Source organism: Puma concolor, chromosome C1 (genome assembly GCF_028749965.1).
Source record: "Puma concolor isolate L17-30 chromosome C1, mPumCon1.1.hap2, whole genome shotgun sequence".
Lineage (NCBI taxonomy): Eukaryota > Metazoa > Chordata > Mammalia > Carnivora > Felidae > Puma > Puma concolor.
Genome location: NC_141674.1, coordinates 12,046,046 through 12,071,960, shown reverse-complemented (window position 1 = coordinate 12,071,960; position 25,915 = coordinate 12,046,046). Strand labels below are relative to the sequence as shown.

The following is a 25,915-nucleotide window of genomic DNA, read 5'->3' as shown; positions in this document are numbered from 1 at the left end:
CCCCGGGAAGGAGGCCCCATGGAGCGCCAGAGAAGCGAACCAAACCGCATGGCTCGCTCACAAAACCCATCGGGGCAGCACAGGGCTGGGGGCTCCAGTCCAGCTCCAACCCTCCAATCCCAGAGGATTCCACTGTGCTAGCAGAGGTCACCTCAACCCTTAAATCTGGGAGCAGGGATCCCCTTTTCCCTGGGATAAGGGGGCCAAAGCAGTTTTGCTCTGAGCACCTCTGTACCCCCAATCCGGCTGGGAGTTGCAAGCTGGGGCCCCCGTGCACCCTCCCACCCACCCCTCCCACCCCATGACCCCAAGATGTACCTACCACTCATCCGTTCCTGCTAGACCCATGCTCCCCTGCCCCGGACAGGGTGGGCACAGTCCTCAGGACCCACCTGGATAACCGTCTCCAGTGCCAGCTGGGCCTCCACCGATTCCTCCAGCCCCAAGCTCATGGAGGGGGCAGCTGTGGGCACCCCCCTCCAGGCCCTTCTCCAGGGCCCCAGAGACTAGCTCAGCTCTCCCACCCCACAGCCAGACCGCTGTGCTGAGCACAGGGCAGATTAGGCTTAAATCCGGCGGTGCCCCCCATGTGACCACCGAGGTGGGAGGGGTGAGGGAGGGGGAGGGGCTGGGGAAGGAGAAGAGGGGAGGGAAGAAAGGGGAGGGATGAAGAGGGGGAGGGGAGGAAAGGGGGAAGAGGTGGGGGAGAAAGGGAAAGGCTGGAGAGAGGGAGGAGGAGGGACCTGAAGGTGAGGGGGTCCCCCCAACACACACACACACACACACACACACACACACACACACACACACACACACACAGTCCACCCTCCCCAGCTGCTGGGTCCTAGAGCCCTCCAAGGCTAGGGGGCGGGGTCAGCATCAGGAGGCGGGAAAGGCTAGTCTTTTGAGACCTCCTTTGCTGACCCAGATGGGGATCACGTGACTTGCTAAGAATGTATTCAAAGGGTGCTGGGATGACGTTTTCCCACATCGGGTTCGGGGCAAAGATCGCAGGCTGTGGAATCGCCCACACCCCTTTGCCTCCATTCCCCTCTCCTCCCCCCGCCCCCCCACCCCCCACACAGGCTGTGTGCCTCTGGGAAAGGAACTTTGCCTCTCTGAGCCTCACTGTCCTCTTGTAAGATGCAGATAATATCGGCATCGATCTCATGGAGTTGTCTGGGAATTTAAACAAAAAACTGGGGTGTGCACAAAGAGTGTGTGACTCCGGCTCATACTAAGTATTTGATAAATGTCGATTTCATTCCTTTGAAAATCCCAAATGTACAGTCCCTGTGCCCCACGGCCAGAGGTCCACCCACCACCTCCCACGGTCCCTGCCCTGTGGCAAGGAAGCCGCCTGCTGCAGTTAGGCCCAAAACTCTGGACTGAGCAGCAGATCTGGGGTCACATGGGAGTCCCAGCTCTGCCCCTCGTTGGCAGTATGACCTTGGACAAGGTACCCCTCTGGACCTCAGTTTCCTCATCTCTAAAACGGGACTGAAAGACCTACCACGCAGAGTCACTGAGGATCGGGTGGGTTGAAAAGTAGAAGGAGGTTAGAACCACATCGGGCACGTAGCCAGCAAGGAGATGGCAGTGGTGGGTCCTGTTTGCATGAGCATCACTCCTGCTACCTCTGGGCCCCTCCGCCTCAGGGTGCCCTCCGCTCTACACGCCATGTCCCACAGGAGTCATATTCGCATTATCTCATTAAATCCTCAACTCAACCCATCTCCCGATGAGAAAACCAAGGCTTAGAGAACTTAGGGCTCTTACCTGTTCAAAGTGACCCACCACAGGGAAGTGGGAAGCCCAAAGCTCATGCCACTTGGCCCAGGCAGCCTCCCAAGAAGTGCCCAAAGGCCAGGCATTTTCCCTGGAAGACTCTACCCCTGTGTCTAGGTCAGACCCAGGAATGCAGCAGGTACTGCAGAAATGCACATCAGTCAGGCTGGACCCCTCGCCCTCAACTAGGAGATCTGTTCTGCAAATGGAAAACCAGGAAACAGGGCACGCCAGGCCAAAAGATAAGTGCCACCGAGTTGCTGTGGCAACCAAGGCCAAATTTAGGCAAAAGTGAACTTGGCCGGGGGCAGAGAGCTGTCGCTACCAAACTCTGAGACTCCCGTTTTCTCACCTCCAGACACCCTCCAGAAATCCCCTCCAGAGGCTGCACACCCAGAACCAGAGCAGGGGGCAGGCCACAGACACCCCTAGGCCAGGATCTCTGCCCCTGCTTGCCCGGCTTGGCAGAGAGGGGGCCCCAGATGTGCCTGATGAACTGAACGGAATTATTCTGTGCCTTCCCCCTAGCCAGTGCCCTAAGGGATAAGGAGAAGGGAGCAGGATGCCAGAACCCTGGGCACTGGAGGTTGCCTCTGCCCAGAGTTCTCCCCCTAGAGTCTGACTGGGTTCTCTAGATCCCAAGAAATCACATCTAAATCCTGTGTGTACGTGTCACTCTCCAATGTTCACAGCTTCCAATTCTCAAAACCATGAATTCCTCATAGGAAAAGTCTGGATGTTATAGCTTCGGCATCCAACTCCAATCTGGGCTATGCCTCCCTGCCAGCTGTGCGAGCTGAGCAGTGACTTTGCCTCTCTGAGCCTCAGTTTCCTTATCTGTAAAATGGGGTGATAATGGCACCTGCTTCTATCATGAGGCTTCAATGAGGTGATCCACGCTTAGCTGTGCACTTGGATACGGTGTGGCAGACGCTTCCGTGTGTTGAGCAAAACGCATTTCCGATTCTTCTCAGGAAATGGGACTCCCTTGCAGCCAGCTACAGCCATGTGATCACATTCCGGCCAGGAGAATTAAGATAAAAAGAACGCAGACCTGGCCCATGAAATATCTCTCATGAGGAAATGCTTGTCTCCTTCCTTGTCCACCAAAGGGAAGGCAATCGTGCTGAGGCCCTAGGGGATGCCAGAGCCACGTGCTGGAAGGGTCTGGGTCTGTGGGTCACCACGGAGAAAGCCAAACACCACGGGGAAAGCCAAACACCCAACAGGACTTTTCATGAATGAGAAACAAACTCCTGTTAAGCCTCTGAGATTTCAGAGTTTTGCTGTCACGTCAGCTAGTATCACCCTAATGATGACACACGCTGTTAAATAGTGGATAGCGTTGGGTCTTATTAGCGTTATCATTACCACCACTGATATTATTGGCTCGTCCCAGGACCCAGTCTAGAACCTTGTTGCCTGACAAGACTAAGGCTCAGCGAAGTTAAATAACCTGCTCAAAGTTACCCAGTAGGAACAGCTGAAGCCACATGCGAGACCCAGGCAGGCCTGGTTCCAAAGTTTTGAACGATAACAGCAATGGCTACCATTATGTAGCACGTACTATTGCCAGCCACCGGCCTAGGTCTCTGACGTGTGTCACATAAGCCGCTGCCACCTTTTTGCCTGCCATCGTTTGCCTGCACTGGGTCTCCCAGCCTCTCCTCTCGTCCCTCCATTCCAGTCTATTCTTTTTCTTTAAGTTTATTTATTTTTGCGAGAGCGAGCACAAGAGAGCAGGGGAGAGAGAGAGGAAGAGAAAGAGAATCTCAAGCAGGCTCCCAACCGTCAGCATAGAGCCCAATGCAGGGCTGGAACTCGCAAACCGAGAGATCATGACCTGAGCCGAAATCAAGGGTCGGATGCTCAGCAGATCGAGCCACCCAGCGCCCCAATTCCAGCCTATTCTCACACAGTAGAGACCACATCCCTCTTCTGTTCAATCCCACCCCTCCCCCAACACACACACGGCTTCCTACCACACTCAAAATTAAATAACAAAATTCAAGGTCCTGCCACAGCATACGAGGCTTACCGGACCTGGGCCCTGGTCCACTTCTCCCCCCTCACCGTCCCCTTCTCGCTTGCCCTTGCTCATTCCACCCCAGCCACGCTGGCTTTCTTGAGTCTCAGCCATACGTATCAGGCATGCTCCCACCTCAGGACCGTTGCACCTGCCGTTTTACCTGACTGCAATCCCTCTTTTGCAGGACTGACTACTGCTTGTCAGCCAGATCTTGCCTCAAAAATATCACCTTCTGGAAGGGCTAATCCTGACACGAAGCTAAAGTGGTCCCTGCCGGTAGTCATTCACCATTTTCTCTAACATGTATGTGGTCTACCTCCTCCAAGGACAGGGATCAAGCCGGCCTTGTTCCCTGCTACCTCCGCAGTGCCTAAGGCCCTGAGCTCCATGAACAGCTGTTCAATGAATGAATGCATGCATGCATGCATGCATGCATGCACGCAAAGAAACCATAATACAGGAAACTAAATGAAAAAAATTTGAAAAAGAAACAGTTCCCCTGAACTTTGGTGGGGGGTCACATAGGGCAAGTCCTGGCCATATGATGTCACCCACAGACTGGAATTCCAGGCGGACCCCAGGCAACACATACCCAGCACCTGCTGTGTCCCTGGAGCTCAGGGTAAAAACCCGACAGTGTCCGCAACATGGGACTGAGTGGGAAGGGTGCCTAGTGTCCAAGGGCTTGAGAGAAAGCCTGGGGGAGTCCTCTCCCTGAGCGAAGTCAGGCAAACCCTCAAGATCCAGGGGTTCCGACTCCTGAGGTCTTTCCTGAACCCTGCTTCTGACTAAGGAGCCCACCGGCCTGGCTATACAGCCTCGGGTCTGCTGCTAACACAGGACTTGTTTATTTATTAAGCACCTGCTGTGAGCTCAGCTAAGGAAAATAGCAAATCTCGGATGAAAACAGTAAGGTACCCTCATGGGCCCTCCCCCACGGTGTCCCAAGCTCCCAGACACGTCCCAGCCCCAGGGGGAGCTGGCCTCTCGGGTTTGCATTAAAATCCGGAGCGAACCCGTTGGGAATACGCCAACCCCAGGCCCCATGTGGAGAAACCCAAGGAGGGCCCAAATCCCTGCACAGGCTGTGCCATCGTGGGCAACCCTATTGACCGCTCCGGGCCTCGGTTTCCCTATCGGTAAAATGGGGCTACTTTGCGTTTTGCCGATCGCAGCGAGGGTGCAACGCCCTCCCGCGCGAGGAGGGCAGGGACGCTGCTGGGCCCACAGGAAGCTGCAGCCAGGGAGCTGCTGTTAGTGGCGACGGTCGGGAAGGGCCTCCCGCGGCGGCCCGGCCGGCGGAACGACGGGACCCGGGACGGGGGCGCCCCTCGGGGCCTCAGAACGCCGAGCCCCGCAGGCCGCCGCCGCCGCCGCCGCCGCGCACGGCCTCTGGCCCCCAGGGTCCCGGCAGGGTTTGGAGCCGGGGACAGACAGGGCGCGTGCACTGCCGGGGGGTGCGGGAACGCGGCGAGGGCGCGGGGTTTCCCCAGGGCCCGGGGACGCCGGCTCCGGCCCGCCCCCTGGCGCGCGCCCGCCTTCCCGCCCGCGCGCGCCGCCACCTCAGCCTCGCGGCCTCCGCCCGCCGCAGCGCGCGCCCGCGGCCTCCTACCTTCGCGCGCCGCCACCGCCACCGCCGCCGCCGAACGGGCCGGGCGGGGCGGGGCCAGGGCAGGCCCGGGGGCGGTTCCGGGGGCGGGAACGGCGTCAGCGCCCGCCCCGCCCGCGTTCCCGCCGGGGCCGCGGAGGAAGGCGCGTCCCCGGGCCCGGGCGCGGCGGCGGCACAAAGGGTGCAGCGCGCTCGGTCTGTTGAGCGCTTGCCGGTGGCGGGCGCTGGCTTGAGGGCTTTTCCAACACAGTCGCATTGACTGTTCCCGACGACCCGGCCAGCGGGGATTATTGGCTCCTTTTGCGTAACGGGAAGCTGTAGACGAAGCAAGTCAAGGTCGCGAAGCTGCAAGGTGGCAGAGCGGAATCGGAGCCCACTCCCAGCTGCGGAGTCCGCCGCGGTCTCGCTTGTGTTCACTGGCCCCGACTTAAAGGTCTAAAACTCTTAAGCTCTGGCCTCCGCCCATCGCCCCACCAGACTGAGGGGGCATTCCCTGCCCTGCCCGCCCGCACCTTGGAGCCCCCGGTAATTGTACTGAGGCTTCGCTGACTCCACAGGCAGGAGAACATTTTCTGATTGTCTTGCTAATCGTGCCTGAGGCATTCTGGCCTCAGTTTGTTCATCTGTGAAATGGTGGAAACCCATCTGCCGCCCACTTCTCACAAAATCATATGCCTTTCCCAAATGGGATAGGGATCAGCCCATAGAGGAAACTATGTTTTTTGTAGATAATAGAGAGATAGATAGATGCCCTTTTTCTTTAAAACATTAAAAAAAAATTTTGTGTGTGTGTTTATTTTTGAGAGAGAGAGAGAGACAGAGTGTGAGCAGGGGAGGGGCAGAGAGGGAGACAGAATCCGAAGCAGGTTCCAGGCTCCGAGCTGTCAGCACAGAGCCCGACGCGGGGCTCGAACCCACGGACTTGGAGATCATGACCTGAGCTGAAGTCAGACGCTTAACCCACTGAGCCACGCAGGCGCCCCTAAAAAAATTTTTTTAATGTTTATTTTTGAGAGAGAGCATGAGTGGGGGAGAGGCAGGGAGAGCAGGAGACCCAGGCCGTGAAGCAGGCTCCAGGCTCCTCACTGCCTCACTGTCAGCACAGAGCACGAGGCAGGGTCACACACACAAACCATGAGATCCTGGCCTGAGCCGAAGTCAGATGCTCAAAGGACTGAGCCACCCAGGCGCTCCCCACCCCCTTTTTAAAAAAGTAATGTCTATACCCAACGTGGGGCCGAGCAGACAAACCCAGGATCAACAGTCGCATGCTCCCTCCATGGACTGAGCCAGCCAGGTGCTGAGGAAATCATGCTTTGGAAAGTAAACAGTGATAGGTCATTTCTATTGTAACAAGAAGTTAGATTCTGTCCGCCCACTGGGCCTCAATCTCCCTCTGTTCTCCAAAGCACTGAATCAAATCATCCATTTTCAAAGGAGGAAGCAGGTCTGAATCTCTAGGGCTGCGAGGGGGGCGTGCTTTGTCTGAAAAAGCACGTTTAATTTTATATTTGGAAAATAGAAAATACCCAGAAAGAAAAGAAGGCCTATGGCTGGGTATAGATGGGTAGGAAGGGGTGAATGGGAGTTTCATCTTTGTCGAAGAAGAGCCTGGGTTTTACATCTGAGAACCCACACTTGAGGCTGCGAACGTGGCCTTCAGGCTCTCCCAACCTGGGGTGGCACAGGCAAGGCTGCAGCCTGGGGCACCTGGGCGGTTCAGTCAGTTAAGCATCTGATTCTTGATTAAGGCTCAGGTCACGATCTCATGGGTCATGAGTTCGAACCCCACGACAGGCTCTATGCGGATAGCGTGGAGCCTGCTTGGGATTCTCGCTCTCTGCCTCTCCCCCATCTCCAAAATAAATGAAAACGGGGGGGGGGGGGCCATAACCTGGGCCAAGGCTGAGAGCTATTGGTCAAGAAAGGTTTGGGTCAATCCCTAGAGTCTGGGGAAGGGGAGGAGGAGCTGCAAAATTGGGAGAAGGGCACAATTTCCCAAGAAGGGGTGGCTGACCTCCGCCAGTAAGCATAGCTGGCCCCAGGTGCCCCAGGATGGTACAGATCTCTGTCACCCTGTCTGGACTCCCCAGACTTGCTGGGTTCCTACCAGGCCCTGACAGGCTCATGGACTCCCCAGTCCACTCCCGATCCCATCCCTGCAGAGCCCTCCGTCCAGAGTGCTCCTCAAGCACCAGGGTCTGGGTTCAGGCCCCCATCGCTGCCCCTCCCTCCAGCCGACCTGCCCGTTGCCTCCACCAGGCCTGCCTTGGTTACCAGTACCTGCACCCCGGAGGCAGCCTACACTGGCTGCATACCACACTGTGCTGCCTGCTTCCTCTTAGATTCTCTCACTTCATCCTCGGTCCCCTCTGAACAGGATCTAGGCTGCCAAGCAGGTCCTAGGGTTGTTTCTATTTTACAGATAAAGAAACGGGACACTCAGAGAGGTACAGTCACTTGCCCAAGGATACGCACCAGGGAGTTCAGTGCCTTTCAATCTCATGTTCTTTCCCCTATACCACGCTACCTCATGTGAGACTTTGGGAGGGACAGCAAACACAGCGACTCTCTCCTGACCCTCTTACCCCCAGAGCCCATAGGAGCCTGCTGCGGGCAATCACATACTTACCCCGGCCTCCGCCTCCCCTCTCTGTGAAGAGGCCGGGTCCCCTTCTGTGCCGAACCAGGGACTCTGCTCAGTTCAGCCTGGCCCGTGGTCATTTGAATCCCCAGAGCTGCTGCCCACTCTCCCGGCCCTATACCTAGATGGTGCTCAGCCCAGTGACCCCAAGACCAGCCACCAGAAGGGAATTGTGCCAGGGCCTCACCTGCTCACTGCAGAGGGCTCTAAATCTGCAATTCAGGTAACTGAAAAACAAGTGACTGACTGGAATTACCACCCCAGGGTTGCTAGGGCCAAATGCCTGCCAAATCCCGGTGCTAGGCTGGGTTGGACTCTGACCACCGTCAGCAAAACCACATTAACCAGGAGGCGTAGAGCACAGGCATTCTGATTAACTGGATCCACTGGGTATCTTTTTAAGGTGTGTTATTTATTTTAATGTTTATTTTTGAGAGAGAGAGAGAGAGAGAGAGCACGCGAGCACAAGCAGGGGAGGGGCAGAGAGAGAGGGAGACACAGTATCTGAAGCAGACTCCAGGCTCTGAGCTGTCAGCACAGAGCCTGATGCAGGGCTTGAACTCAGGACCCGTGAGATCATGACCTGAGCCGAAGTTGGAGCCACCCAGGCGCCCCCGAGACTCCCACTTCAAACCCACTTTGCTCACTTCTTATATTAGTTCTCTATTGCTGCATTGATAGGATTACCACAAATTTAACAGCTTAAAACATTTAATGGCTCAGTTGCTCTGGGTCCAGAGTCTGAGCCCAGCTTCACCGGGTCCTCTGCAGTCAAGGTTTGGCCGGGGCTGGGGCTCATCTAAATGACCAACTGGGGAAGGACCAGATTCCTAGCTCACGTAGTTTGGGCAAGAGCTCTGTTTCTTGCAGACTTTTCAGACCAGGAGGTCTGGTCTCCTGTTAGCTGCCAGCCAGGGGCTGCCCTCAGTTCCTTGCCTCTTCGACCCTCTGACGAGGGCAGCACACACATGGCTACTTGTTTCTCTAAAGCCAGTGAGAAGGGATCTCAGCCAAGTCAGATGTTGTCATGTTCTGTGACTTAAGCACGGAAGCAACATCTCGTCACCTTTGCCTTATTGTATTGCTTGGAAAAAACGGGTCTGGCTTACGTCAAAGGAGGGGATTACACGAGGTGTGCACGCCTGGTGGGGGTAATCACGGGGGCCACCTTTGTGGGTCCGGGCATTCGGATCCCCCAGCTCCGCAGAGAAGAGCCCAGGCCTGACGTTCCCCACCCCCAACCAATTTGGAAGCCCTGGTCAGGCGTCTAATTGAAGAGATGCCTGGTTTGGTACTGGGGGTTTTCCTGGGGACCCTGGCCCCACAGCAGGTTTTCTCCGGCCAGGATTCCGGTAGGTGATGGGAGAACACCAAACCGTTTCTCGCCCCACCCCTACCCGCCACAGATCCGTCAAGGTGTTTTTCAGGTTAGATCCTTGATGGCTGCTTCGCCAGCGGCCTTGCCACCCCTGTTATGAGTAATGGTTCTGGGCAAGTTATCTGATTCTCGGCAAAGGTCATTAAGGCCAAACTATGAGATGGGCGCCTCCTAATGCTTCTATGTCTCCTCTGAGTGACACCTGGGGTAAGGAAGGAGCCCGTGGTCACACACCTAACCAGGAGAGAGACTAGCTCCAAAGCCAAGGTCCACCTCCAGAACCCAAGCGCCCACCTCCAAGGGGAGGTACTTCCAACTCGAGGGTTCTTTCAAGTGTAAGCTTCCTCCCTTCCAGCCACCAGATGCTTTGGAAGAAAACAGATGGGACGTAAGAGAGACCCAAAGTTCTGAGATTCCTTTGATGCGAATTCCTTACTCTTACTCAAAGGGCACAGGACCCTCAATTCTAATTTTCTATGTCCCCCCCCTTACCTGGTTTATTAGCCAGAGCAGCTGTTTCTTTCCATCAACAACAAAACCTGCAGCTTTCCTACCAAACCCTCAGGCACGGGAAGTGCCGTGGCCTTTTCTTTTTGGCCTCTGCGTGCCCGTACACCCTTACCATCTCGGGAGATGCTTCCACGGTGAGGTCTCGGTGGGAGGCAGGGGCCCCCCTCCCACCTTACAAGGCAAGGAGCCCAAACATCCCAGAATGGCAAAAAGACTGTGCCTTTCTAGGCGCACGGGAGAGGAGTTACTGGTTTCCTTAGGGCAAGAGGATGGAATTCTCTCATTGTGGCTAATGTGACACCTTGACATCAGACTTTGATCTGGACACGTGACCAGTGGTGAGAGGTGGCTGAGTCTAGCTGTGGCATCCCGGATGGTTTGGTGGCCGTGCTGCCGAAAACCTGTTCATCTTTGACATACGTTGACAGACGCAAAAATATTTATTTCTTTATCTTAGGGAATCTGGTCCCACAAAAAGGCCAACACCTTTTTCATCTCATCGTCTTGACCCTCCAAAAAAAAGATCTTTCGATTAAGAGGTAAAGTATGTCGATAAAAGCAAATTTAGAGGTGTGCTCAGATAAAATCATTTCTTACAGACCGGTACTACAGGCAACCCTAGACTTCCAGTTCACGCAGAACTCCCTTCTATCTGTCATGTACAGTCTCTGAAGGAGAAAAGAAAGTTAAGAGGTTGTCTGCAGACAAGGCACTTCAGAAACCACCTGGCGGCGGACAGGAAGGCCGAACCCCCACCTCCGTGAGAACAGCTCCGACGTTCCTGCTCAAACACTCTTCCGCCTGGCTTCCAGCGAAGCCTGCCTCAGCCCCGCATTGCCTACCGGGCCCGGAGGACCCGGCAACCAGGCCACTTGGCCAGGACGAACACCGTTTTCTGAAGCTCAGCGCGGTTCCTGCGGCCGACGCCGTGGAATGCTTTCAGAGCCCCCTGCCGGGGCCTTTTGCAGAAGGAGTCCCTTTTGCAAGGGCGCGTTAGTGCAGATCAGCACGTTAGCAAAGCAAATCTTAAAAAAGGTTTTAAAAGCTGGTTAATACTCCTGATTCCCCTCCTGATTATCTGTTCAAGCTGCAGCCTATAAACCTGCCAGTAATCAGGAAGGAATCCCCCCTCTGAAGGCACCTTGAATGAAGTGGCTCCAGCCAATGGGAGTGCACAAAGCCCTCCTTCTGGACGCTGGTCATGTGACACCTGTAACCACTGAGAAGGGCCGATCTGAGTCCAGGCAGCACACTCAACCCCTTCTTTTGCTTTGGGGGCTTGTGTTTAATACGGGTCACTGTGATGGAAGCAGCAGTCTCGGAGTCTCTCACGTCAAAAGAACAGAGAAGGGGATGCCGGAGTTTTTCTCCTCCTGCGTTCTGGCGGCACACCTGAGTCCCAGGGAAGTGTGACATGTGCCAATTCACTGCGAACATGCCAGTCTGTTAAGAACGTCAAGACGAGGAGGAGAGGGTCATGCTCCAGACAGAGGCTGGCCGCGGAGAGCTTCGTCCTCCTTCCTTTGGCCCAGGTGAGGCGGCTCCTTTCCAGAAGTTGTACGAGGAAGAAGGGGGGTGCGCTCAGATCAGAACTGGACCCAGCCTGTGCCTGGTTGAGTCTGGCTGGAAGTCGACCTGTAAAAGGAAAAAGAGGGAGGGGTGGGAGAGTTCAGATGTTTGAAAATATAAAGTCGATAAAATGTGGCTTCTCTCTGGGCAGAAAGAGCTCCAGGAAGCTGGTCCCCGAATGTTCTAGAGCAGGGGTCAGCAAACTACAGCCCAGGGACCAAATCTAGTCCTCTGCCTGTTTCTGTAAATAAAAGGTCACTGCTGCACAGCCACGCACATTCACGGACACATCATCTATGGCTGCTGTTGAGCTACAAAAGCAAAACTGAGACCATAAGGTCTGCAGAGCCTGTACTAATTGCCATCTGGTCCTTTACAGAAAGCACGTGCCGAGTCCTGTCCTGCAGCCCGTATAACGTCCGCAGAATACAATTAAGTTTGGAGTATCTCTTCACCTCAACTCCAAGGCAAGGCTTGAAATTTTATCGAGGCGAAGAAGGCAAGAGACCTTGCCTCAGAGGTCCCATGAGGACGGGAGCGGAGGAGGAAGGGGGAGCTCCTAGTGAGGACGAGACCGGAGAGAGTCGCAAAGGGTAGCCCCAGGTCGCCCAGCAGTAGAAGGCAGCGAAAAGCCTTCATGGAGAGAAGTGTGCCACCCAAAGGAGGCACTTGGGGCTCTGCCCTCCGGCCGGCCTGAGAATCTCCGAGCAAGAGCTGCTGCTCTGAACACCACAACAAAAGCACCTGGGCCGATCCCAGGTTTCTCGAGAAGCAGCCCCGGCCCCAGTCCCACCACAAAAATGTGACCCTCCTCACCCTGTGGATTTGGTAAAGTCTCCCCAGATGTCGGCGGTGGCGGCGGTGGCAGGCTTGGGTTGTGGCCAGGACATGGTGGCACCTCCTACTGACGTCCCCACATCCGATGGGCAGGGAGGAAAGAAAAGGAGACACACGTCAGGGATCGCTCTTTTGGGTGGCCTCAGTGACCCTGAGAAATCAGCCTCATGACTCCAGGTGCCTGAGAAAGACACACGGAGACCTGCTCTGGGGCAACCAGACCCAGCGAGCTGCCACATTTCCGCCATCAGCTCACGAGGCCTTGAGGGCTCCTGGGGAAGAGTGGAAAGCCACGTACAAGGTGGAGGGGAGGGTGCCAGCGAGGAGGAATCACACCTCACCTATCATCCCTACCTGAAGCTGACCTTGTTTCCAACGGCTGACGTTGGCCATCTGTTTAAAATTTACCATCTCCTGCCCTGGCTTCTTGAGTGGAGAATGCCCACCAAAGCTGCAAGCCCGTCTTCACGTAAAGCCCTCAGTCCAGTGTCTGGATCAACCGAATGAAAAAGTCATGCTCTGGACAAGTGGCAAGTGCTGGGACCCAAACAGGTTAGGGTTTGGGGAGAGCCTTCTAGAAGAAGCCACAGAAGCTGCTATCCGTGTGTACCTTTTCATCCAGGGAGGGGGCACAATGGGGCCGCAGGGGCTGTTTCTGTGCGTTTCTGGCACCTCTCCCAGGGCTAACCGCTCCTTCCAAAGGCCCTGAGCCTGCTACCCTCTGCCTTCCCACCAATTTGCTATGTCTCATCTGCTCTGGGCTGGGAGATCAGATAAAACCAGGGCCTTCAAGTGTTTAGTTTTACAGCTCGCCAAGTGCTTAAGCAGTGCTTTAAAGCGCACTATCTTTCAAACCCCATCACAGTCCCTGGGGGAAGATAGGCCGGGACCAACCGTGTGACTTCATGCACATTCCTCAGGTCTCAGTTCCCTTATCTCTCAAAGGGAGACAACAACAGTGCTGACTTCACAGAACTGGTCTGTGTTTTGTTTGGTTTTGTTAAGTGGGCTCCACCACACCCAGCACGGAGCCCAACTCAGGGCTTGAACTCATGACCCCGGGATCAAGACCTGAGCTGAGCTCAAGACACTTAACCAACTAAGCCACCCGGGGTGGGGGTGGGGTGCTGACACCATTTCATCTGGAGACATGCTAATTGCCAGTCTGGCACATTAGAGCACAGCCCTTGAGAACAGCAGCTGTACTTGGAGTATCCCCAGGACCTGAAACACCCCCTGGCACATATACATATTCTGTATCAGCTGTTAAAAACGCACCAGCAACTGAGGAAAGGCCTAAGACTGGCTCTCAGACCTCAGCGAGCACACAACACTAAGAACATAGACGTTCCTGCCCCTGTCCCTGGTGATGCCAAGGTAGGTGGTCCTATACGGGGCTAAAAGGATAGTTCCAGGTGTCGGGGCCGGGGCTCACTGACTGCTACTCCTGCCCACTCCTGGGCTGGGAATCCCCCACAGGGCTGAGGTTGGAAGCCCAACCTTCAGACAGGGAAGCCAACGTCCACACCGCTAAGAGAGAACGAAAGCAGGACTCCTGCCTAGATCCTGCCCCCTGCTAGAACCTAGTGAGATCTGCGTGGAGAAAGTGGGCTGGTGACAATCACCCAGCCTGGGGAAGGCCAGGAGCATCCAGCTAGGCTGGGCAGGTAGGGTGGGGAGGCCAAGGAAATGGGCTAGCTCCCCGGCATTATCAGCGGCTGGTAATAGGCACAAACCTCTGGAATCCCAGGGTCTCCAAAAGCCGTTCCTTACACCTTAGAACAAGCACCAGCATAGCGTGCTGGGGGAGTTACCTCTCAGTTTCCCAGCACCCCGAGGGCCTTACAAGGAGCGTGCTCCAAACTAAATCCCCAATTTTATTTCCCACCACTCACCTTGGCAGACTTATGCTACATCCATAACCTTAAATACACCAGATGTTTACAAATCTGAGCCTTGGCGCACCTGGGTGGCTCAGTCCGTTGAGCGTCTGACTCTTGATTTCAGCTCAGGTCATGATCTCACGGTTCGTGGGATGGAGCCCTGTGTTGGGCTCTGTGTTGACATGTGGAGCCTGCTTAGGATTCTCTCTCCCCCTCTCCCTGCCCCTTCCCTATTCTCTCACGTGTACTCTCTCTCAAAATTAATTAATTGAAAAAAAAAAAACCAAAAACCTGAGCCCCATTCACACTCTTGTCTCTCTCTGCGACGCCAAGCATCATCCCCTGCCCCAATCTCTTTCCTTCAAGGCCCAGTTCAATTCCACCTTTTGCGTGAAGCCTCCCCACACCATGCTGGCTGGTAGTATGTGGACCCATACATTTGGTCTTTGCATCCATGACTCCTCTCTCCTACTAGATATGAGTAGTCGACATGAGCAGACCATGTTTCCATCACCCACCCACTAGACAAACACTGAGCAGCCTCTGAGAGCCAAGAACGCACGTGTGGGTGATTTCACAGCCATGAACAAGTTTCAGTCCCTGCCCCATCAGGGGTAGACAGAGGCACTGAGGGGGTTAGTGGTGGGCATCAGAGAACAGAGGAAGCCCTTACCCAGTCTGGGCAGCATCACCTTCTAGTTTGTCACATACAGGTACCGGATGATGGACCAGTGTGAGTGCAGGAGGGAACACGCCACAGGGCCCCAGCCACTGGGGGTGGGGAGAGGAACCCACAGGGCAGGTTCAGCAACAAGCACTCCGGAGCACTGACCTGAACTGGGAGCAACTGCTGTCTGGCCGAGGGACCCCCCCGCAGACAGCTGCTCCCCAGGAGGGGGTATCAGGGTGGAGGTTTTCCCCCCTGGAGGCGGGGGAAGCAGGCTCAAGCCCCCTGTGCTGGCGGGCCGGGCTCGGGGAGTCCCAGCTCCTCCTTCCTTCTTCTTCATGTTCTAAAGAGAGGAGAGGAATGCAAGCCAGTCAGCTCTGCTGGGGTCCCACTCCCACTGGAAAACCCCACAGGGAGGGCCACGGCGGCCCCCAAGCCCCAAATGTCTGTATAACCACAAGACGGTCAAGAGCTGTCCAGCACTCTCACTGTTACGAGCAGTACTCAATGCGGCACAATTCTGGAGCTATTCCCAAATACATTTCATTTTAAGACTCGGCACTGGCTTCATTAATCATCAGAGAAATACAAATCAACACCACAAATGAAAACTAGTGCTGTGCCAGTACACGCCCACCAGAACGGCTAAAATGTAGGCTGTCAAGTACCAGCAAGGATAGGGAACAACCAGAACATTCCCACACTGCTGGTGGAAGCACAAACTGGGAAAACTCCTTGGAAAGACAGCTTCAAAGAATCTATAAAGCTGAGCACGCCAACAGATGACCCAGCAATTCCCCTCCTGGAAACAGACCTCCCAGGAATGCGTTCTCACATGCACTTGGACGTTCACAGCCGCACCATTTGTGAAAGCTCCAAACTGGCAAGCGCTCCGGTTGAACGGTAACACCGGGGCACATTCTCATCACGAAATACGCCACCACAGTGACAACAGACAAGTTACGTGCACCGAACGGAGGCTCTCACAAATGCTACACTGGATCAAGGGGTTACACACACAAGAGCACAAAGCGGAGGATTCATTCATAAAAGGCACAAACAAAATCTAGGGCGTCCAACATCAGGACAGTAGCTACTCTAGCCTGTGGACGGGAGCAGGGGAGGGGCTTCCGAGTGCTGATAATCTCTGCTTCTTGATCTGGGGCTCGTTTGGGTGGGCACATTTGGTTTTCAAAAATTCACCGCCTTCTACATTTATAACGTGTGTGCTTTTCTGTGCGTGTATCATACTTCAGTAAGACCTTAAAAAATCCCCAAAATCTGAGTCCCAACGTGAGCCAGAAACCAGTGCTAGTTACAAGGATGAAGACACAGTCCCCACCTGATAAGGGGAGAAGCAGCTTAATCCAATGCTAAAACCATAGCCCTGAAGTCAGAAGCCTCACAGCCCTCGCTGGGAGTCCAGCTGTGCTGGTTATTTCCAGCTCTATGACCTGGGCAAGTTCCTTAATCTCGCTAAGCCTCAACTTCCTCGTCTGTAAAATGGGAGAATGTTTGAGTCATGTAAGTGCCTAAGAACACTACCTGGCACACAGCTGATGCTCATTAAATGCTAGTCCCCTCCCAGCAAGAGAGGAATCACATCCCAACCAGTCCACTGGACATGACCGGTATTTTCTCTTAAGGGCCAGCTGGCCAACTTCAAGGGTCCCAAATCATCACCATCATGAAGCAGAAAAGAGGAGAGAGAGACAGTGTAAGTAAAAAGGAAGAGCATTATTTTAGGGTTACAAAGTTTCTTCAAAAAACATATCCATCTGGTCCTTGGTTCCCCCAAATCACTCCAACCCCCCTCCCTGTAGCCGGGTGAGGACCAAGCCTTGGCCACCCAGCCCAGCACTACCTTTTCCCATTCTCAACAGGAGCTAACAAGGGGACACCCCCAGATGCCGGGCAGCTTAGGACGAAGACACGGGGTGTCAGGACACCCCCACTGGCAGGAGCTGCCCATGACTCCCGGCATCCACCTCAGCGCCCTTCTGCCCAGAGCAGAAGGCTCTGGCTTCTTCCAAAAAGCCTTCCTGGCTTCCCCAAGCTCTAGGCTGCGTGCCCCTCCTCTAGGAGCTCATGGCACTGAGCAGTCCCCTCCCCTGCCAGGTTGTGATCACTGTTCGTCTCGTCCACCTCCGTTGAACTTTGAGCTCCACGACAGCTGAGCCCTCTCGCCCACCCACGGCCCAGTACCTGGCACAAGGCAGCTGCTCAACAAGTATCGGCTCAACTGATGGAACTGAATTATGGGAAAAGAGGGGTGGGCTCTGGGCCGGGCTTGGGTGCCTGCCAACAAAGCCAAGTGAGGGTGGGACTCACCGCGATGTTGAGCTTGATGGTCTGGCCCTCTTTGAAGCCTAGGTCCAACTTGGGGCCCAGGTCGGGGTTCTGGGCTTGTTTTGCAAATTCACACTGCTGTTTCACCCACCTGGGGAGAGAACAGGAAGAAAAGCGTGACAATGAGACCAGGTGCCCTGCTGAGAAAGAGCACACGTGGGCTTGCTACTTGGACCTGAATTCAAATCCTGACTCTTGTCACATAAGCAGCCGCGCGCACATCCGTTACCTCATCAGCAAAATGGGATGACGATCCTGTGTATCTTAATGACTGCTATGAAAACTCGGTGAGCTCATTTATGTACAAGGCGGACCTGGCACCTGTCTTTCGGAAATCTGAGAACCTGGCCCTTTCCTCCCCAGCACTTGGCGTGAGAACTAAGACTATGTATCCACACGCCGTGCCCAATGACTCTTAAGGTAGGTGGTGAGACAAGACAGATGCCCAGGCGGTAGAGAGCAACACCAAGGTCCCCCACCCGCCATCTGATACCCATCCAGCAGCCACCCAGGGACACGTCAGGGAAGTGCCGGGGGTGCCCACGTGAGTGGCGGCACTCTTTCCAACGTGCCAGCAGCCGGGGGGGGGGGGGGCCTGCAGGTGGCAGGGGCACAGTCCTTCCTGTCCCGTCTTCTAGCTGTAGAAAGGATTCCCAGGACATCTGGTAGGTGACCGAGGATCGCGCCACTTATGGTACCTGGGGGAACTGGCTCAGCAAGGCCACGTGAGCCTTGCACGGACTCTGGCACCTCTGGTGCCTGGTATGGGAAGAGGAATGGCATCCCAGAGGCTGGGCCGGCTGACCCTGGGAAAAGGAGACGACTCGAAAGCAGAGAAGGCAGCCTGCCCCACAGGAGCAGCAAGTTCCCCCGAGGCGCCGCCAGGAGACGAATCCCACACAACCACCTGGGTATCCTAAACTGGGGCACCATTCTGTCCAGGAAAGAAGGGAGGAGGCGTGAGCACGTGTGTCCTGCAACCACTCACTTGAAATGGTCCTGCAACGCGACATTGAAGTCAAAGGCGTCGCCGCGGTCCCCGAAGCCAATTCCAATAAACGCCCGACGCCCTGGGGGACAACGCAGGATTAATCCCACTTGCCAGAGGCAGAGGAAACCTTTCTCAGTGGGAGGAACTACCAAGCCCCGCACGCACCGTTTCCGTCTTCGATGCGGATAACGAAGTACCTGCTGGAATCCGTCACGCTCTCCACGGCCGTGCCAGGAAACTGATCCACCGGGGCCTGAGCAAAGAGCTCCCCTGGAAACACAAGGGAGGGTGAGCCTCGAGCCCCCTTCCAGCCTGACATTTCTATCCCACCACTGGGCCCTTTTCCCTAAAAGGCAGGTAGGCAAACCTTACTCTCGAGTTCAAATCCAGTCTATTCTAATGGGACCGGCAGACACAAGAAACATAAGGAAAGGTTTAAGTCAGAGGGGGCTTAGAGGTCAGACACGGCCCAGTTTTAACATTTTTAACTTAACTGCCAAACTTTTCAAAATCAAACTACATGTAAAATAATCCAGGTTTCTGGCTTCTCTTAAAACCTAAAGCCCATTCTCACGGGAGCGGGCTAGAGTCTACCCGCCTCACCTGTTAACATTACTTGTCTGCACTCGAGGGCCCGGGAGCAGGCAAGCCCCCAGGTAGAGCACAGGACTGCAGACAGGCTGGCGGACCCAGGGGAAAGAGGGTTTGGGCACTCACGGAAGGATCTGAAGCAGCCAGGACAAAAGGGCCACTGGTCTTAAAAGGAGCCCTGGTGAAATGCGTCCCCTGTCCCTCTGGCTCTCCAGGCCCCAGCACAGCACACACCTTTGGGGACATTCTGGACCTGCGTCATCTCCACAGGTGCCGACCTCCGTTCACAGGTTCAGTACTCGACCCAGGATTTACAACTGACTGCTGGTTCAGAGGTGACTGCCATCAAGGCTGAAGTGAACCGAAATCAGTGTCCCTGAAGTCTGCAGCTTCTTGATAATTTCTCTGACCCCCTAGTTGGGTCCCTGGCATCTGGAACTCAGCTGGGTGCCTTCAGCCGAGAGCAGCGATTCTCAACCAGGGGTGATTTTGCTCACCTTTCCCCCAGGGGAGACGTGGCAATGTGTGCAGTCATTTGTGGTGTTCACAACTTGGGAGGCGGGGGGGGGGGGGGGGGGGGGGGCGGTGCCATTGGCATCTAGTAGACAGAGGCCAGGGATGTTGCTAAATACCTTAAATTTGACTTAACAGCCCACAACACTCACGTGGCCTAAATGTCACTAGCACGGAGGCTGAGAAACCCTGGCCCAAAATGACTGCAGAATGAGACAACCAGGACCCAGTGGGCGCAACCCCAAGCCAAGAGCATGCTGGGGTGGCTCCTACAGGTGAGGCTCAGCTCTAGGCAGTCTCTGTTACACTCAGCGGTCACCCGGAAGTCAGCTCCCAAGGCTCCCAGGAAACAGGTGTTGCCATCCCTTGGGAGGTCACCCGGGACACCCCAGCACGCTACACAGCCAGAGTTCTCTGGCCTAGTTATGGCAGCTGTCTTCTCAACCTCCTCTGCAGCCAATACCCGTCAACTCCACGTTCCAGAACAAATCGACGCTTTGGATCACCTTGCAATTCACAAAGCAATTGGCTAAGTATGTGCTCACTTCACATTTCCAACAGCCTTGTGAAAACAGAAGCTAAGGTGACCCCCATTTCAAAAAGGAGGCCGAGGCACTAGAGGCCACATGGCTCGCGCAAGGTCTCAGAGCTCAGACACAAGTGACACAGTTCTGAAAGAGGCAGCCCATTTGCCTATGACTCTTTACACTTTGTCCTGCTCCACAAAGAACAATCTCTATATGTTAGAAAAATAAATGACCGAATGTTCTGGCACCCGACCAAGCAGGCGCTGTGCCCGATCCCTGCCCTGGGGGCTGGGACTATTTCAGGCCACAATGCCCCCCACAGCTCACCCAGAGACACTAGGGGCACAGGACTTCCAGATTTCCCCTAAGGTAACATCTGCCAGCTGACCCCGACACAGCCCAGCTTGGCTCGTCGTTTCACCAGAAAAGAGCTGAGCAGGACACTTTCCAGCTCTTTCGGTTAATAGGCGTGGTCAGTCTGGGGAGCTACCATTTAGTCGATAAACAGAATTCCTGAGTAAGCAGCAGAGAGCTCAGCCGCCAAGGGCTGTGTGTCTTCCCCCAGCTCGTCTTCAAGGCAAACTCTGGGGCTTCCTCCTTGGGACCAACCTGCAGTTCTCCTCTCCTCGGACTCCCAAATTAGTATTTTCTTAAGGAAAAACAGGTGCTTGACAGGTACTCCCTTTTACACCTGGAGACAGTGGTTTCTGCAATTAAAGGCTGGGGCAGGGGGGATGGAGACAGTTTAAAGGCACAGTCGGTCCTTCGATTTCCAGATCGGTTCCCATGACCCGTGAGTGGACCGGCCTGGGCCGGGCTGCCTCTCCCTTGACAGAGTAGGAGGTGCGGCATCTCAGCCCCAGGAGGGCCTCCCTTGCCTTTACCTGAGGTCCTGTCCTCCAGCTTGATGTAGGCCACCTGCCCTTTTGCAGTGATCCGCAGCCGGCCACTCCATGATGGCTGGTCCAGCTGCCACTCCGCGGCCCTAAGGGGACAAAAACCATTGAGCCTCTGCTAGAGGCTCCTGCTCCCTCACTCCAGTGCTGGGGACAGGAATGGAAAGGGCACCCAGGCTGCTTGCTCTAGACCAGAGGTTGAAAAGGGCCATTCAATCTTTGTCACAACTACTCACGCTGCCGTGGTAGCGTGAAAGCAGTCATAGATGATACGTGAGCATATTGGTGTTTTTAGTATTTTAACTGAGTGTTTTCTACTGCGACTGTATTTCAGTGCAGCTCTATGGACACTAAAGATTTGAATCTCGTATAATTTTTTTTTTAACTTTTTTTAATGTTTATTTTTGAGAGAGAGAGAAACAGAGCATGTGCAGGGGAGGGGCAGAGAGCAAGGGAGACACAGAATCCGACGCAGGCTCCAGGCTGTCAGCGCAGAGCCCGACACAGGGATCAAACTCACAAACCGCGAGATCAGGACCTGAGCTGAAGTCGGTCGCTTAACCGACTGAGCCACCCAGGCGCCCCTCATATAATTTTCAATTAAGAAATATTTTTTTCTTTAAATGTTCTCCAACTATTTAAAAATGTAAAAACCATTCTCAGCTTGTGAGACATTTGGAAACACAGTGAGTCGCACTTTGCCTACCCCAATTCTAGACTACAGAGAACTTCTCTGAAGTAGGACTTTGCAAGTTTCTTTCTTTTTTTTTTAAGTGTTTATTTATTTTTTTGGGGGGGGGGGAGAGGGGAGAGGGAGAGAAAGAAAGAGGGAGAGGGAGAGGGAGAGGGAGAGGGAGAGGGAGAGGGAGAGGGAGAGAGAGAAAGAGAGAGAGAGAGAGGGAGAGAAAGCCAGCAGGGGAGTGGTAGAGAAGGGGACAGGGGGTCTGAAGTGGGTTCCGCGCAGACAGCAGAGATCTGGATGCGGGACTCGAACTGAACCGTGAGATCATGACCTGAGCTGAAGGCAGGCACTTAACCGACTGAGCCACCCAAGCGTCCCTCCACAAAGGTGTGCTAGGCAGAAAGAACCACAGGACCTCATGGACCTTCTTGGGGGACTTTTAAGGCAGCAACTGCACATTTTATTTCTAAGAAGCAGTTCAGTAAAACCCCCAAATACCAAGAACCTTGGGTGTTTCCAAGAGGCTTTTCTTGGAAGTCCCTGAGCAGAAGAAGTCAGGCCTTTGAGCGACACCATAACGTGCACATGCAGACTCTCAATTCACAAGTCCGCGGACTCAGTTTCGGTTCCTCTTAATGGGGCAACACAGGCCTTAGATTCAAGCCCAGCAGAGCTCTGAGGATGAAATGCAGGGACTGCCAGTTTCCTCTACACCACACCAGCCAGCCCCGACACTTGGGAGACTCACTCTCTGGGGGACCAGGAGGGACAAAGTCCATCCTACTTAAGGGGATCGCAGTCGATGACCATCCCCGGTTTGGTGTCCCACCTCCAGTCCGACGACAGAAAGTGAATGTTTTTGTCATCGTTCCTATTGTTGCTTTCATACTCTTTTTAAGTTACATCACGGATGTAATAGGTGTTCAAGAAAAGAATCTGTTCTCTAGAAAATCAGCTACGAGTCCGCATTAACACAACTGGAGAGTAACAAGAGGCCAGAGATGCGGACGCGCCACCGTTCTCGCGGTGCAGGCCAATCCTGTATCTCCAAACAACTTAGACAAACACGGCCTTCAAGAGCGACCCCACCCCCAACCCAGTGGCACAAAATAGCCACAGATCAGGCGGTCTGTAACAGGTACATCTTTTCTTCTGCTTCTTTTCACAGGCAACGCACCCAACATGGTAACAAAATGCGAACAGTACAAAAAAAGGATGCCTTGAAAGGAAGTCTCCTTCCAACCCCCACTGTCCTGCGTTCCCTTCCTGACGCTACAAGCACCTGTTTATCACCGGAGACGCGCGGATGGGCTCCTCCCAACCGCCACAGGCTGTGACAGGGTCTGAGGTTCGTGGGAAGGGGGCTGGGCAGGGAGGGGTCCCCGGGCTTTGGCCCCCCGCTTCCGGCTCGGACGGGTCATTTTGGCCGGTTCTCGGCTCCCTTCCTTCCCCTGGGGATTTCCGCCTGCGATAGGACCCCTCCCCCTTCAGGCTTTTCAAGGTTCCTTCCAAGGCCAGTTGGCGCTGAAAGAAAAGGTCTTGTGAAACCCCCACTCCCAGCCGCTTTCAGGGTACCCGGCAGCCCACAGGCTAGACGCGGCTTTAACGCCTTCCGCGCGCCGGGAGCCCCGTGCTTGGGACTGAGACGGCCCAAAGTCTGGGTCCCTCTTGCTGCTCTGGCCTCGAGCTGGGAGAAGCCGCGGCATTACCTCCCGCCTCTCCCCTACAGCCGCCGGGGCCGTCCTCGGCTTCCCAGTGGGCGTGTCGGCCGGCGGGGAAGGGGTTAAGTCGGGGTTAGCCCGGGCCGGCGGCGAGCGGTCACCTGTAACCACGGTTGGTGGCTCGCGGCGGGATGCGGTAGACGTGCACCTCCGGCTTGACACAGAGCACCGACTCGTACTCGCCCTCCTCCATCGCGACGCCCGGAACCCGCCGGACTTCCGGCTCCTTCCCGGCAGCGGGGCCGGAAGCGGCGCGACTCTATGGCCCGGGTCAGGCTAGAGCGGCGGCTTGCGGTCCTCCGCCCGTTTGTCTCCCGCGCGCCCTCTGCTGGCCGCTCTGGCTCCAGACGTGCGGCCGAAGGATTCTAGAGCCGAAGCAATGAGGTCCAAGAGCCTTGGGGCGGCGGGGGGGGGGGGGGGGGGGGGGGGGGGGGGGGGGGGCTTCCCGCTCCGGCAAGGCCGAATGGGCAGCCGAGACAACTTGGGTACAGACCCAGCTGCAATCGGCTCTCCGGTTGTGTGGCATCACCATCTGACACCTGGGCCCAGCTGGCTGAGATTCCAGGCTGGATCTACCTACACGGTTCACCCTGAAGCCTCTCTCTTCCCTCTGCTCTTCCTGCGTGTCCTTCCTTCTCCTGACTCCAGATGATTCCCTGAGGCTACTTCTCCTTGAGAGATGCTTGGGATGCCCTGACCCCTCCACCCGTATTCTAACCCACCACATGCCTGAGGCCCAGTGTGGCCTAGACTCAACAAAGAGCGAAGTTTAGTAACATAACTAATTAAAAAACAATCCCCCCTTAAAAAGGGGTGTCTGGGTAGCTTGGCGGGTTAAGGCTCCGACTCTTGATTTCGGCTCAAGTCGTGATCTCACGGTTCCTGGGATCTAGCCCCAGGTAGGGCTCTGCACTGACAGCATGGAGCCGGCTTAGGATTCTCTCTCTCCCTCTCTCTCTCTCTCTGCCCCTCCCCCACTTGCTCCCTCTCTCTGTCTTTCTCAAAATAAATAAATAAACATAAAAAAAAAAAAAAAAAAAGAGGGGCTCCTGGGTGGCTCAGTCGGTGACTTTGGCCCAGGTCATGATCTCGCGGTTTGTGAGTTCGAGCCCCGCGTCGGGCTCTGTGCTGACGGCTCAGAGCCTGGAGCCTGTTTCCGATTCTGTGTCTCCCTCTCTCTCTGACCCTCCCCTGTTCATGCTGGGTCTCTCTCTGTCTCAAAAATAAATAAAAACGTTAAAAAAAAAAACCCAGTCCTGGTTCGAATTTCTCATAGAATGTTACGGGGATACATATTGTCCCACCATAGTCAAATTCTCCAAACGCCTTCTCCTGTACCATTCTCTCATTTCTTCCACAATTATTTAGTAAGTGCTTACAACCTGCCAGGTCCTATGCGGAGAGCTTTGCTCCACCGAAGCTTTGCTCCACCCCCAACTCCCCTCTCCTCCCTCTCTCTCCTTTTATTCACTCTGTACAAGTACTTTATCATAGAATTAATCTAACCTCTTAAAAGATCTTTTTTAGGGACGCCTGGGTGGCTCACTCGGTGAGCGGCCGACTCTTGATTTCAGCTCCGGTCATGGTCTCACGGTTCCTGGGTTCGAGCCCCGCGTGGGACTCTGTGCCGACGACACCCAGCCTACTTGGGATTCTCTGTCTCCCTTTCTCACTGTCCCTCCCCCATGCTCTCGCACTCTCTCTCTCTCTCTCTCCAACAATAAATTAAAAAACAACAACAGAAACCTTTCGTATTGTGGCAAAATATACATAACATGAACTTTACCATGTTGACCGTCTTTAAGTGTGCAATTCAGTGGAATTAAGTACATTCACGGTATTGCATAGAGCTATCACCACTATTTCCAGAACCTTTTTCATCATCCCAAACAGAAACTCTGTACTCATTAAGCAATAACACCCCATTTCTCCGCTCCCCCCAACCCCTGGTGGCTTTTATTCTACTTTCTGTCTCTGTGAATTTGCCTATTCTAGATACCTCATATAAGTGGAATCATACAGTTATCAGGCCTTTGTGCTTGGTTTATTTCTCAGCATAATGTTTTCAAGGTTCCTTCCTGTCCTAGCATCTATGAGAACTTCATTCCTGTTGATGCCTGAATGATACTCCCTGGTGTGCACATTTCACAGTTTGTGTATCCATTTATTTGTTGATGGACATTTGGGTTGTTTCCACCTTTTGGCTACTGTGAATGATGCTGATTTGTTTGAGTCCTTGTTTTCAATTCTCTTGAGTATATACATATCTGGAGGTGGATTTGCTGGGCCATATGGTAATTTTATGTTGAGCTTTCTCTGGAACCACTGAACTGTTTTCCATAGTGGCTACACCATTTTATGTTCCTCCCAGCAATGAACAAGGGTTCCGATTTCCCCCCATCTTTACCAATACTTACTTTCCACTTTCTTTGATCACAGCCATCCTGGGGGGTGTGAAGTTATTTTCTCTTTGTGTGAATTGATTTACCCTCTAATTTCAACTTTGCTCATTACCCTGATTCTCCACAACAAAGAGGAAATTGAGAAATGACCCAGAAAATGAGATTTCTTCCTCCTGCTTCTTTGATCCCGTCTCTCATTCCCCTTAAGTCCTGGAGTGGCAAAGACAGAACTCCCTTCAAAGGTGGAGGGGAGAGGTATGAAGAGGGGCAGGGAGGGTGCACTCCCACACTGACGATCTTACCCCTTCACATTCTCACCATTCGGTTTA

General features: G+C 54.5%; 2 protein-coding genes across 5 annotated transcripts in view; both read right to left on the bottom strand.

Moving 5' to 3' along the window:
- Positions 1 to 1,048, bottom strand: part of CROCC (ciliary rootlet coiled-coil, rootletin) — a 46,047-nt gene extending 44,999 nt beyond the window's left edge. For all 3 annotated transcript variants that reach the window (XM_086715799.1, XM_086715800.1, XM_086715801.1), the window contains exon 1: positions 393 to 1,048. In XM_086715799.1, the coding sequence (XP_086571925.1) occupies positions 393 to 452 (60 nt within the window). In that variant the 5' untranslated portion in view covers positions 453 to 1,048. The remainder of the gene's footprint in view (positions 1 to 392) is intronic.
- Positions 1,049 to 11,403: 10,355 nt separating this feature from the next.
- On the bottom strand, positions 11,404 to 23,444 carry NECAP2 (NECAP endocytosis associated 2). Of its 2 annotated transcripts, none has more exons than XM_025930232.2 (8): positions 23,286 to 23,444; positions 20,770 to 20,870; positions 18,420 to 18,524; positions 18,252 to 18,333; positions 17,246 to 17,354; positions 15,080 to 15,257; positions 12,344 to 12,431; positions 11,404 to 11,593 (listed from the first exon to the last, which is right to left on the bottom strand). In XM_025930232.2, the coding sequence occupies exons 1-8, from the start codon at positions 23,375 to 23,377 to the stop codon at positions 11,545 to 11,547; spliced, it is 804 nt and encodes a 267-aa protein (XP_025786017.1). In that variant the 5' UTR covers positions 23,378 to 23,444; the 3' UTR covers positions 11,404 to 11,544. The 2 variants fall into 2 exon arrangements, with proteins under 2 accessions (XP_025786017.1, XP_025786024.1); XM_025930239.2 differs by having other exon boundaries at positions 12,344 to 12,428.
- Between the last annotated feature and the right edge of the window lie 2,471 nt (positions 23,445 to 25,915).